Consider the following 13,201-nt stretch of genomic DNA (forward strand, 5'->3'; position numbering starts at 1 on the left):
TCTTCCCTTGTTCTGTTCAGATAACAGTTTCTTGATTCTTGCCATTAATTTTGGAAAATTTGATTATCATATGTTTTGATGTTTTTCTTTTGAGGTCTTTCCTGTTTGAAGTTTGCTCAGGTTCTTGAATACATAATTTTCTCTAAATCTTCAATGATTTTGAAATCTCTGAATTTGTTTGGTTTTGGTTTTGTCTTGTTTGGACATTCTAGTCACACTTCTTAATTTTTTTTCCAATATGAATCTTCTTCTTACGTACCATCAAATAGAATACAATTCATGATGCCCTGTGAACAATAGATGTGAGCCCTGTCCTGTCCGTGCCATCCTCATCATCTCTGATGCACTTGAGACCATTACTGCAGTCAGTGTGTCAGTCCATCTCAATGGTGGTCATCTTCTCCTTCGCCGAACTTCCACCTTCCCAAGTGTGATGTTCATTTTTAAGGAATAGCCTTAGCTGCATGCTCAAGTATGAGAGATGAAGCTTCTCCATCCTGTCTCCAAGGAGCATTCTGACTGCACTTTAATTAAGACATACCTGCTTGGTTTTTTTGACATCCCATGGATTATATGATTCTTGGGCTTCTTGATTTCCCCCTCCTTTCTATTGTTTTTTTGTCCCCCTCTGATAATTTAGTGTGGTGTTCTTCCCCCCAACCCCCTTGTTGCATACCGTCAAGTTAGATCCTCCTGGCACAGGAGGAGATTGCCCCTCCTTCTCTAGTAGAGCATCTGGTGGATTCAAACCAAGTGTTTTCAAGATTACAGGGCAGTTTCTTGACACTAGGCAAAAGCTCCCTTCCTCTGACAGTTTAGTATTAAAAGATTTGTCACTCATCTTTTTTTGCAGGAACATTTTGGACTCTGACCTGCCCTTGCTCTTCAGGCAACTTACTAAAGAATTAGCAAAGTGTAACTCAAAGAGATAGTTGTTATTGTTGGTTTTAGGTCCTGTTGAGCCGAGTATGATACTATGAACAACAGATCTGAACCCTGTCCTATCCTGTGCAATCTTTACCCTTCCTGACACATTAAAGCCCATTGTAATTATGTATTATTGTCATGACATGAGTCCAGACGAAGGCTGCATAGTGGAGTGTACTTGGGGGGAAGGATTGTATAACAATGAAAGAATTTTTCTTTTACTTTTCAAAGAGAAGAATGAACTGGAGTGGACGGATGGGCAGAGAGAAAAGTGCAACAATGAATGAATGGAAATCCAAAATCTCTGTAAATTTTCATTAAGATTAATAATACTAAAAAGGGGGGTAAGCCCATTGTATCTGTCACCGCATCAGTATACCTGATCAAGGATATTCCTCACTTTCGCTGACCTTCTACGCTTCCAAGCATCATGTCTCTATTCAAGAAAACAAGGAGATAGAGTAAGAGAGTAAACAATGATGAGAGATAATTTATAAGTTTAATTAATTTATTAAAGCACAGGTATTCCTTAAGAAAGAAAGCAGATGGTTAAGATTTGTAGGTATCAGCAGTTCAGCAAGTTTATTAAACCATAGACAGTCTCTATGGGAGAGAGTGGGCTGCTCCTTGAGAATGAGTAGTGTGTGTTTTGTTTTGTTTTTTAAGGGGTTGGATTTTATTTAGTCAGTCTTTTCAACATGAAGTGATGTCTTGCTATTATCTGATTATGAAATTAGGACCCATATATCATGCTCCCAGTTATCTTTCTATTTATTTTGGAATGTAGAATGTATGAAGTATGAATTTAGGAAAATTGGAAGTTGTAAAAAAATGAAATAGAAGGCTTAAAGATTAACCTTGCAGGCATTCTCAAGCTGAGGTGGACTGGCTTTGGCTACTCTGAATCAGACAACCAACTGTGCTGGAAAGTAAAACATGAGGAAAATTGAAATTACATTCACAGTCAAAAAGACCAATGTGTACACACATAAGGAAAATCAGTTTATCAATTAATGTAACTATTGTTCAAATATACCAATAACAAAAGCCACAGATGAGAAAATTGAGAATTTCTACCAACTTTGGCAGTCAGAAATGATTCAAACATGCATTCAGGAGTACAAGGGACTATAGAATACAGAAATTGGAAACAGTGCTGGTAGTCAGAAATTATGGACTTGACTAGAGACTGAATGATTGAATTTTGTATAATCAATGACTTAGTCATAGTAAATACCTTTCGAAAAAAAGCACAAATGACGATTATGAACCTCACCCGATGAACTACAATAGAGTTCACATTGATTACATCTTTGGAAAATTCATTGAAGAAGCTCAATATCAGTAGTCAAAATCAGGCCAGGTGCTGGCTGTGGGACATGCTATCATTTACTCAAGTTCAAACTGAACTTAAAAAGATCAAAACACAGTCACAGGAACCAAAACATGACCTTGAGTCTATCACACCTGAATTTTAAAACCATATCAAGAATAGATTTGAGGCATTGAACACTAATGACTGAAGATCAGGTAAGTTGCCAGGTATGTCATCCAGGAAGAAAACTGAAGGACAATACAAAGACAGGGGAGAAAGAAAAGACCAAAATGGATGTCAGAAGAGACTCTGAAAATGGCAACAGACCATTGAGCAGCCTAAACAAAGGGAAGAAATTAAAAAGTAAAATAGTTCATCAGAGGATATTCTTAATTGTAATTTTAACAAAAGTTTACAAGAAAGTTGTATTTTCATTCATTCATGGTTGCATACTTTTCTTCCTACTCCCCTAGTTCATGTTTGTTTGTGTTTTTTTAAAAAAAACATTCATTGTTGCATAATTTTCTTCCTTTCCCCTCTCCCCTAGTTCACTTTGCTATGCACCTCTTATTCTGGATTGTTGTTATATATTCCTTTTAAACAGTTCTTTCCTACACCTGTTCCAATGCAGTGTTCATTTTTTATCCCCTCTTTTCTTCACTTTCCCCTAACCTCATGTCAGTCCTGTTTTATAACAGTGATGTTACACAGTATTTGTCCTTTTGTGACTGAGATATGTCCTCTAGGGTTACCCATACTGTGTAGCATTTTATCCTTTCTTTGGTTTTCAGTGCTTCATATTATTCCATTGTGTGAATATAAATAGTTTTTTTTATCCATTTTTTGATGGGAACTTGGGTTGCTTCCATCTCTTTGCTGTTGTGAATAACATAGCAGTAAACATGGGAGTGCATATATCTGTTGTGTGGCAGCTCTGGTTTCTTTAGGGTATATTCCTAGTAGTAGAATTGTTTGGTCAAATAGTGTTTCTATTTCCAGCTTTTTGAAAAAGCACCATACTGTCTTCCATTGTGCTTGCACCATTTTACACTCCCACCAGCAATGAATAAAGGTTCCAATTTCTCCACAACCTCACCAGCATTTGTTGTTTATTTCCATTTTGAACTTTGCTATTGTTACTGGGGCGAGATGATATCTAATTGTTGTTTTAATTTGCATCTCCCTTAGAGCTAGGAATTTTGAACGTTTTATCATATGGTTGGTTGTCATCTGAATGCCTTCTTTGGTAAAGTGTCTTTTCATGTCCTGTGCCCATTTTGTGATTGGATTGTTTACCTTTTTCCTTGTCGAAGTGTCAACAGAAGATTTTAAATACAGCTAGAAAAGACAGTGCAAAGTATTGCAATGAAACGTGCAAAGAACTGGAGTTGGAAAATAAAAAGGACTCATTTAGCATTTCTTAAAAGTACTGTAAAACAAATTTAAATCTCGAATTATAGTACTGTAATATGCTATGGATGAAATCTTGAATGACCTACCTAGGAAGCATTGAAAAAAAGATGGAAGGAATACATAGAATCACTGTACCAAAAAATTAGCTGACACAGAACCATTTCGGAAGTAGCATATATATAATCAAGAACCAGTGGTAATGAAGGAAGAAGTTGAAGCTATTTTTATATTGAAGGCATGGGGGGGGGGTGGAATAAGGTCCCAGGAATTGATGGCATACCAGTTGACATGTTCAAACAGATGAAGGTCCTGAACATAATCACCAAGCTGTACTAAGAAATCTGGAAGACACTTATCTGCCTAACCGACTGTAAGAGATCCATATTTGTTCTTATTCTCTAAAAACTTAATCAGTCAGAATGTAGAAGTTTTTAGACAATATCATTAATCACGTATGCAAGCAATGTACTGCCGAAAAGTGGCTAGGACAGTACATAAGCAGAGAAAATGCCAGAAATTCAGACTAGATTTAGAAGAGGTCATGGTACCTCTTTTATCAGGTATCATTGCTGACGTCAGGTGGATATTAGCAGAAAGAAAATATGAGAAAGATGTTTACCTGTGATTTATTGATTATGCAGATGTACTTGACTGTGGATATTAAGAATCCCAGATAATTGAATTGTGCTCGTGCAAAATCTATATCTCTACCAAGAGACTGTTGTTCAAATAGAGACAGGGAACACTGCATATTTTAAAATCAAGAAAGGCATATAACAGGGCTGTATCCTTTCTCCATACCTATTCAGTCTGTATGCTGGCAAATCATTCAAGAAACTGAGTCATTGAAAAAGAATGTAGCATCAAGATGGGAGAATGACTTGTTAATAATAAGCGTTATACAGATAGCACAACCTTGCTTGTTGTGAGTGAAGAGGACTTAAAACATTTCCTGCAGAAATTTAAAGACTACAGTTTTCAATATGGATTATATCTCAACATCAAGAGAACATAAATCCTCACCTGGGCCAATAGGATTGAAATTGTCAACAATTTTTGTTGTTGTTAACAAATGATCCTTTATTAATATTTTCATCTGTAGTTCTTAGCTGGGCATTCCATAGCAATGCTGCTGATGTCTTCAATGATGTCATGAAGGAGGGAGCCATCAACATTGCAGCCCATAGATTGGTCAGTTCCCAGGATCTCTTTAATAGTTCCAGAGTTCTCTGGCAAAAGATGGTGTCACATCTGCTGGGCAATGCCAACAATCTCATCAAAAGTGTTATTCCTGCTGTGTTTAATATTTTTCTGTGTTTTTCTGTCTGTAGGTGGTTTCTTTAGGGCTTTGATGATCAGGACAGAGGCAGAAGGCACCACTTCAGTCTGAGCTTGTCTATTCTGAATGGTCATTTTCACTCCAATCCTTAGTCCCTTTCAATCAGTGTTGGCCTTGGCAATGTCATCACTGACCTTTTTTGGAGACAGACCCAGAGGGCCAGTCTTGGGGGCTAGACGGACATGGCTCCGACTTCCCCACTGGTACATGACTTTGATCTTGTGGTTGAACTTGGGTGCCATGGTGGAGCTGGCTGGTGTCAGGTTATGTGGGACAACTGAAGAAAGTTGCACTGAGGCCTCCTCCAAGCCGAAAGTCGAAAATTGTTTCATCCTGGACTTATAGTCAACATCCGTGGTATCAGCAGTTGGGAAATCGAAAGAGGTGTCATGCTGAGAAGAACTCTCCAAAGTACTGATAATGGCTTATGTACTTATGATTGTCAGAGATGGCTAATGTGAAGAGTAATGATGTTGATTTAAAGACCAAAGGGCGCCTGATTGAAGCCATGGTCTTGATTGCTTGCCATGCATCTGGAAGGTAGCCAGTGACTATGGATGACAGATGTTTTAAAAACTCTTAAGAGTTGCAGAATGCCTTTGTTTTCTTTTTTTTTTTTTTGTAGTTGATGAGGTTTTGGACTATCATCTAACCTGCCATTTTAGCCAGATGTTGCATAGCATTCTCTTATATTTTAGCCCTCTTTATTACGCTGAGTTTCTTCTGTACACCTGTGACATTTAGAATGAGGCTTGTATTCTAAAAGCTGTTCTCCAGCCACCTGTCCTTTTACCCTGCTACCCCTGCAATATACATCTCTATTACGCATACACATTCTCTGATACATACGTTGCCCAGTATTGCCTCCATTTTATTACAGTATTTTTAATAAGATCTTAGTCAGCCAACGCTAGCTTGTCTTTATACTAGGAAATCCTTTGTGTCTACCTCTTATTTTTTAGTTCATGTTCTTTGGCCTTTGAAATACTTCTTGTATTACAGCTAAAATATCTCTTTTTGAACAAGTTAGGTAGTTTCTTCTATGAAGCTGCAACTGAGATCAGCCTTCTTTGATTTTGTTGAGCACACAATGTTTGTGATTTGTTGCTAAGTAATAGGTTTATCTTTCTTACATATTTTTTAGTTTAATATGGCCATTGTTGCATGGTTGGTAAAATCATTCTGAGTAGGGTTGGAGAAGACAAGGCACAAGAGATGTCCATATGCAAAGAAATATGTACTTTAACTCCCCTGTATCCTAGTATATTCCAACATAGTAGTCTCCAAGTCACTGTTAATTGAGCGCACTTAGAACAGGATCTGGCACTTAGACTCTCAGTAAGTATATGGATGAATCAGGTTCTGAGATGAAGCTCTTTTAGCAGTGACTTTTTCCCCTCAATTTTTAAAAATTTATTTTATTATTTTTGTGTGTGTGTACCATCAAATCATATCTGACTGGTACAGGAGGAGATTGTCCCTCCTTCTCCAGCAGAGCATATGGTGTATTTGAACCGTGTGTCTCTGGGATTGCAGTGCAGCTTCTTGCCACTAGGTCACCAGAGCTCCCTAATGACTTTTTTTTTAAAGCCTCCCCATAACTGTACATGACAGTTACTTACTGAATTTAACTCAGTTCTGTTTTGTTTATCTGGATTTTAACTGAGCTTTTATGTTTTTTTCCTGGGAAGGTAGACAATCTTGGTTTTGCCAGAGGCAGAACTGCTGTTGAATTTAGTGGTTTTAGGCAAAGAAAGGAAGCGTCTTTTGCTGTTGATATCCCTTTTGAAAACATGACTTCCATATCACTAGCTGCTCATTGTCTGTAGCTGTCTTTTTAGTGACTCACAGATGATTTTCAACACTTATCATTAGAGTGTCACTGCATGTCACTTCACATATGGTCACCCAGAGTTTTTTAATAGAGTTCTTGGACAGACTTATTTTGGCAGTGTTTTCTCATTAGTAAATGATTATATTCAAACTAATTATATTATTTATTGTAGATGAAGGAAGTAAACGTATGCAATATAAAAATAAGGCTTAACAAATTTTTAATATGTTGATGCCTTTGTGTTGTGGTGTTGGAGAAGAGTATTGACTGCTAGGAGAACAAAAAAGTTCATCCTAGAGAGGGTGAAACCAAGCTCTGTCTGACATACTTTGGGCATGTTGTAAGGAGGGCGCAGTCCTTGGAAAGGGACAGCATACTTGGAAGGGGTGGAGGGACAGTGTTGGAGTCGAAGACCCTGGGTGAGGTGGATTGACTCATTGGCTAGGGTAATGGGGGTAAGTGTGTCAGAGACAGTAAGATTGGCTCGAGATAGAGCAGAGTTCAGAACTATTGTACATAGGGTTGCTGTTAGTCACAAGCAACTCTATGGCACATAACAAAAACAACAACATAAACATATACTGGCAGTAACTTCAATTTTCAGTACATTTAGTATAAAGTGGCCAACTCACTGAAAGAGCTCCATATTTATACTCATCCAAAAAAAAGGAGAACCGACAGTGTGTGGAAATTACGAAACAATATCCCTATTATCACACACTATCAAAATCCTCCTGAAGGTTATCCAGAAACTACGGTAACAGTACATCGACAGAGAACTACCAGAAATACAAGCTGGGTTTAGAAGAGGTTGTGGCACTTGAGACATTATTGCCAATGTCAGATCTTGGCAGAAAGCAAAGAAGAATACCAGAAGAATGTCTATCTGTGTTTCATTGACTATGCAAAGACATTAGATTGTGTGGATAACAACAAATTGTGGCTAAGCTTGAGGAAAATAGGAATCCAAGAACACTTGATTGTGCTTATGTGAAACGTATACTTGGACCAGGAAGCAGTCCTCAGAAAAGAGTAGGGAAACACTGCATGGCTTCAAATCAGGAAATGAGTGCATTAGGAATGTGTTCTGTCTCCATATCTTTTCAATCTATATGCAGGACACATCATTCAGGAAGCAGGGCTTTATGAGGAGATATGTTGTATCAGGATTGGAGAGAGACTCATCAACCACCTACATTATGCAGATGACACAACCTTGCTTGCTGAAACTAAGTAAGACCTGAAGTGCTCGCTGCAAAAGGTCAAGAACTGTAGTCTTCAATATGGATTGAAGCGCAACATCAAGAAGACAAAGATTCTCACCACTGGGCCAACTGGCAGCACCATGATAGATGGAGAAAAGATTGAGGTTAACAGTTACAGCTTGCTTGATTCCACAATCAACATTCTTAGCACCAGCAGTCAGGAAATCAAAAGATGAATTGCATTGGGAATATCTGTTGTCAGGGACCTCTCCAGAGTGCTGAAAAGCAATGATGGCAGTCTAGAGACTAATGTGTGCCTATTCCACGCCATGATCTTTGTAGTTACTTGCTGTATATCAGAGGGCTAGACAATGAGTAAGAAAGACTGAAGAAAAATCAGTGTCTTCAAGTTGTGGTGCTGGTGAAGGGTCTTTAACATACATGGAGTGTCAAGAAAACAAATAGTTTGGTCTTGAAGAGGGTGAAACCAAGTTTTCTCCTTGGAGGCTAGAATTTTGAAGCTCCATCTCACATACTTTGGGTGCGTGGCCAGGAGAGACTGGTCCTTGGAGAAGGACATCATGCTTGGACGATTGGAGGTACAGCGCAGGAATGAACACTCCAGATGAGATGGATTGATACAGTAACTGGGGCAATGAGGATTGGTGTGTCCGATTTAGTGAGATTGGCTTAGGACAGGGCAGAGTTAGAGCTGCTATACATAGGGTCACTGTGGATCACAGGTGACTTGACAGCACATAACAACAAGAAGCTTTAAATACCACAAAGCCAATAGAAATGATAAAATTTAGAATTGCCCATATTTTATTGAGCCTTAGTTTTAATATCTCTAAGTCTGTTTGGTCTGTTTTTTAAAATGGTTAAGTCCCTATTTTTCTGGCATTTAGAGGTATTTTGATTTATTTGACATTTTGAAGCATTTTTATCTTAGCATTCCCATAACCCTTAACAATTTGCATCTGATAATATGGCTTGAATGTTATATCATGAATTTTGTTCAAGTCTTGTGAAGTCTGTGAAACATTTTGAAAGAGGAATAACCTTAGCAAAGAGTTGGGATTTTCCCCCCCTAAGGTTTCTGTGAACACCTGAACATAACCATGTTTAAGACCAACTTCTTATGCAACTTGGATTTCATTGAAGAAAATCTTAGAAGGTCATTTTAAGGCATAGTGACATGACTAATGAAAGAAAGTCTAGTGACAGTTTTTTGGCAGATTCATAGAAGGTAGAGCAATCTGTTTTTGTTTCTGCTTATCATTTGACATTGCTCAGTAAATAATTTGTTCGTAATGGGAAAAAAGAAGTATCCAGGTATATAACTTATATTTGGAAAGTAAAGGAGAAAATGTCTTTCTGGATTTATGGTTTTTTTAATATTATTTAGTACTGTTGTCCAGCTCTTAGCAAAAACTATGCACTTCTGAATTACACTTAATTAAATGTATGTAAATTGAATTAATTTAAATTAGAGTTTCTCCCCTTTGTCTTTCAGGACTTGAACCAGTAAAAGACTTGATGGCACTTACAAAGATAAATGCCACCACTCCTTGCTTTTTGGTTGGCACTTCTGCTTAGGAGCTGCATATGACACTTCACCTATGATATTTTACCCTTGACTTTGAGTTGCAAGAAGGTCTCTGAAGATTTATATCAAATGACGTCAATGGCCAGCTTGTTTTCTTTTACTAGTCCAGCAGTAAAACGATTATTGGGCTGGAAACAAGGTGATGAGGAAGAGAAATGGGCAGAAAAGGCAGCTGATGCTTTGGTGAAAAAGCTAAAAAAGAAAAAGGGTGCCATGGAGGAACTAGAGAAAGCCTTGAGCAGTCCTGGACAACCAAGCAAATGTGTCACTATTCCTAGGTCTCTGGATGGACGGCTGCAGGTTTCTCACAGGAAAGGTCTACCCCATGTTATATATTGTCGAGTTTGGCGCTGGCCTGATTTGCAGAGTCACCATGAGCTAAAACCATTGGATATATGTGAATTTCCTTTTGGATCTAAGCAAAAAGAAGTTTGTATCAACCCATACCACTATAAGAGAGTGGAGAGTCCAGGTAGGTTTTACATCTATGAAAATAAATCTTAATCTTTCTGATTTACATTTGGTATTTGGTAATAAAATTTTTATTTTCCTTACAATTCGTTCTTACATATATTTTTAACTTGATGTTTTACATGGCTGTGTTCTAATTCCCTTGTGGCTTATTATAATTTGTTGTTTACTCCAAGCGCTTGTACATTTTTTCTTAACTGTTGATGAACTACATCTATCTTACCTAAAATTTAAGCTCCTTGTGGGTGCATGTGTATACACACACACACACACACACACACACACACACACACACACACTTTTGATCCCGTTCCTTTTTTTTTTTTAAGAACTTTGTTCCTATAACTGTCTGCACTCTCTAATACCATATTTTCCCTATTTCTGACAGCATGTTATAATGCCTCTCCTTCTAAAAAGTAAGAAAAGCATTTTTTTCTCTTCATTTCATTCATAAACCCCCTTTCCCATATATACTGCACTGTTTCCTCTGGTCTTTATATTGCATTCTTCATGTATATTCAGATCTTTTATTTCATGGTATGGGTGTGGCACCACTTTGGCTAAAACAGCAAAGAGATGATTTATTGTACATGTTAAATCCAACCACAGCTAAGCACAGACTTAGTCCCGAATTTCATAGGTCCAGGGCAAGGGATCAATCAGGGCTAGTTCTGAATGAGGAAAGTGAGCCTCTCAGATTCATGCAGTTGAAATTCTAGATCCTGAAGGAGCATCCAGTCAAATTTGTACCAGCGTCCACAGCCTGCGGCATTTTCCACTTCTGCCACTGTGATGTCTGTGGGTACACATGCTAACAGTTTCTTGGACCTCCACCTCATCTTTTTTGCACTTCAGTCTACGCATTAGCTTTTTCCTCCCCTTGGCTCTTGGATTGGAGGTATCAAAACAAGATGTAGCTAAAGTTTAGAGAGAGACATGTTTGTTTTTTAAATGCTTTAAACATGTCTCTAGTTAGTCTCTTTCCCCTACTGTGTGACTTACAAGATGACTAGTTAACTACCTTTTTACAGGTGCTAGGGATCTTTCTCAGTCCTCATCTTATTTGAACAGCAGCATTTAATACAGTCATCCCCTTACCTGAATCTTAGGACCAGATGCAGCCTTTACTTTTCTTTCTTAAGACTTGTATTTGAATTAGAAACAAATGCTGTTATCTGTACCTTCAGAAATGTATCTTTATACTGTCATCTCTCCTATGGCTAGCAACACTATCCAAGTATAAGCTGTTATCTTTCCCTTTAAGTACTTTCCTAATTAGTCACTTTGCCTCTCTTCTTCCCATCCCATTTGTTTTCTGTACAACTAATAGTGATCTTTACAGATATATATAGTTAGTTTGTTAAAATACTTCAGAGGCTTCCTGTGGCACTTTGCGTTCTCCAGAGCCCACCTGTAATCTATCCTCTGGTTTACTTTCATACATCTGCTTGCAGGCTTTTCTTCTTGCTCATTTACTACCTAGCTTATTTCTCCTCCCTGATCTTTTTAAATACCCTTATCACAATTTGATTTTTGTGTTCTGTCGTTATTTTTGAGTTATATGACTTGGACAGGGACTTTATTTTGTTTGCCACTGAATACTTACTACTGAAAATAGTAGTATTACCTTCAGAGTGTGAGTGAGCGAGCATGTGTATGTAAATAATGTGTGAATTCTGTAAGCTGTGATAATGAGTATATTAGTTATATATATTATATAATTATATTTTTTATATATATTAGTTATATGTTGTTGCCACTTAATAGCTTACTACAACATACTTTATTTTTAGTTTCTGTGAGTCAAGTGTTCAGGCAGGCTTAGCTGGATCTTTTGCAATGCTGTAATAAAGTATTGTTCAGAGCCCTACTCTCATCTGAGGTTAACTGAGGAAGGATCTTTTTCCAAGCTTGTCTTAGTAGAATTCAGTTCCTTATAGGCTGTTGGATTTCTTTGCTAGCTGTTGACTGCAGGCTTCCTTCTGATGTTTATCACATGGCCATTTTCACAATTGTTCACATTCATAGTAGTGTATTTCTTCAAAACCAGTAGTGAGAGAGTCTTCTCGTAATAAAAGTGTTACTGTCTAATTGAATATAGTAATGTACAACTTGCTATATTTGTAGTAAAGCAAGTCACAGGTCCATTATGCAGGTACATGAACTCTAGGATGTAGAATCGTGGAGAATATTTGGAACATTGGAGTTCATATTTATTATGTCACATAAGACAGACTGTAAGGCCAGTGTGATAAGACTGAAAGTAATATAAAATGTAAAACTATCAAAAAGAGTAGTAGTGATAGTGGTTGGAATATTAGGGAAAGTACCATTTATGAGTTTGAGACTGAAATCTGAAGTGATTCAGTATCTTACACTGTCCAGGGAAAGCTGTAATTGATGAGAAAAGGAAGGTTTGAAGGTTTAATTATTGTTGTGTGCCATTAAATCAGAATTGACTTAAACCTAACCCTCCACTGGGTTTTCAAAGGCAGTAAATTGCACAAAAGGAGATTGCGCATCTTTCTGCCATAGAGCCGCTGAGGGATATGAACTACCTTTAGGTTGGTAGTGCAGCTCCTTATCATTAGGATACCAGGGCTCCCTGTTTAATAGTTAAGTGTGATTTGAAAAACTCCCAAGTGTGACATATATGAGAAAGTCTAAGACTATGCTTTCCCCAGAATCCGAGAATCAACCAGTTGTTCTTATGTGCCATCGAGTCACCTGTGACTCATAGCGACCCTATGTACAACAGCCGTAAAACCTACTCTACCCTGTGTCAGTATCATTGTCTCTGACACATCTACCCCTATTATCCCAGTCACTGAGTCTGCATCTCATTGAGGGTCTTCCTCTTTTGCCCTGTCCCTACACCCTTCCCATCATGATGTCCCTTTCCAAGGACTGGTCCTGCCTTGCAGCATGTCCAGAGTATGTCATACAAAGCTTCAGAATCCTTGCCTCCAAGGAGCAGCCTGGTCTCACCCTTTCCAGGAAACACCTGTTTGTTTTCCTAGCAGTCCATGATATAGTCATTACTCCTCCAGCACCACAGCTCAAAGGCATCAATTCTTCTTCTGTTATC

General features: G+C 37.9%; 1 protein-coding gene and 1 pseudogene across 3 annotated transcripts in view; one reads left to right on the forward strand and one right to left on the reverse strand.

Moving 5' to 3' along the window:
* Positions 1-4,747: 4,747 nt before the first annotated feature.
* Positions 4,748-5,307, reverse strand: LOC102861837 (annotated as a pseudogene).
* A 4,243-nt stretch (positions 5,308-9,550) lies between these two features.
* The window catches only part of SMAD5 (SMAD family member 5), a 34,384-nt gene continuing 30,733 nt past the window's right edge, over positions 9,551-13,201 (forward strand). For 2 of the 3 annotated variants that reach the window (XM_006899488.1, XM_006899489.1), the window contains exon 1: positions 9,721-10,114. In XM_006899488.1, the coding sequence (XP_006899550.1) occupies positions 9,721-10,114 (394 nt within the window). Of the gene's footprint in view, positions 10,115-13,201 lie in introns of all 3 variants that reach the window. The other variant, XM_006899487.1, reaches the window with a different exon arrangement.

The sequence above is a fragment of the Elephantulus edwardii genome, unplaced genomic scaffold, assembly GCF_000299155.1.
Source record: "Elephantulus edwardii isolate Elephantulus edwardi_28Jun2011 unplaced genomic scaffold, EleEdw1.0 scaffold00259, whole genome shotgun sequence".
Classification (NCBI taxonomy): Eukaryota; Metazoa; Chordata; class Mammalia; order Macroscelidea; family Macroscelididae; genus Elephantulus; species Elephantulus edwardii.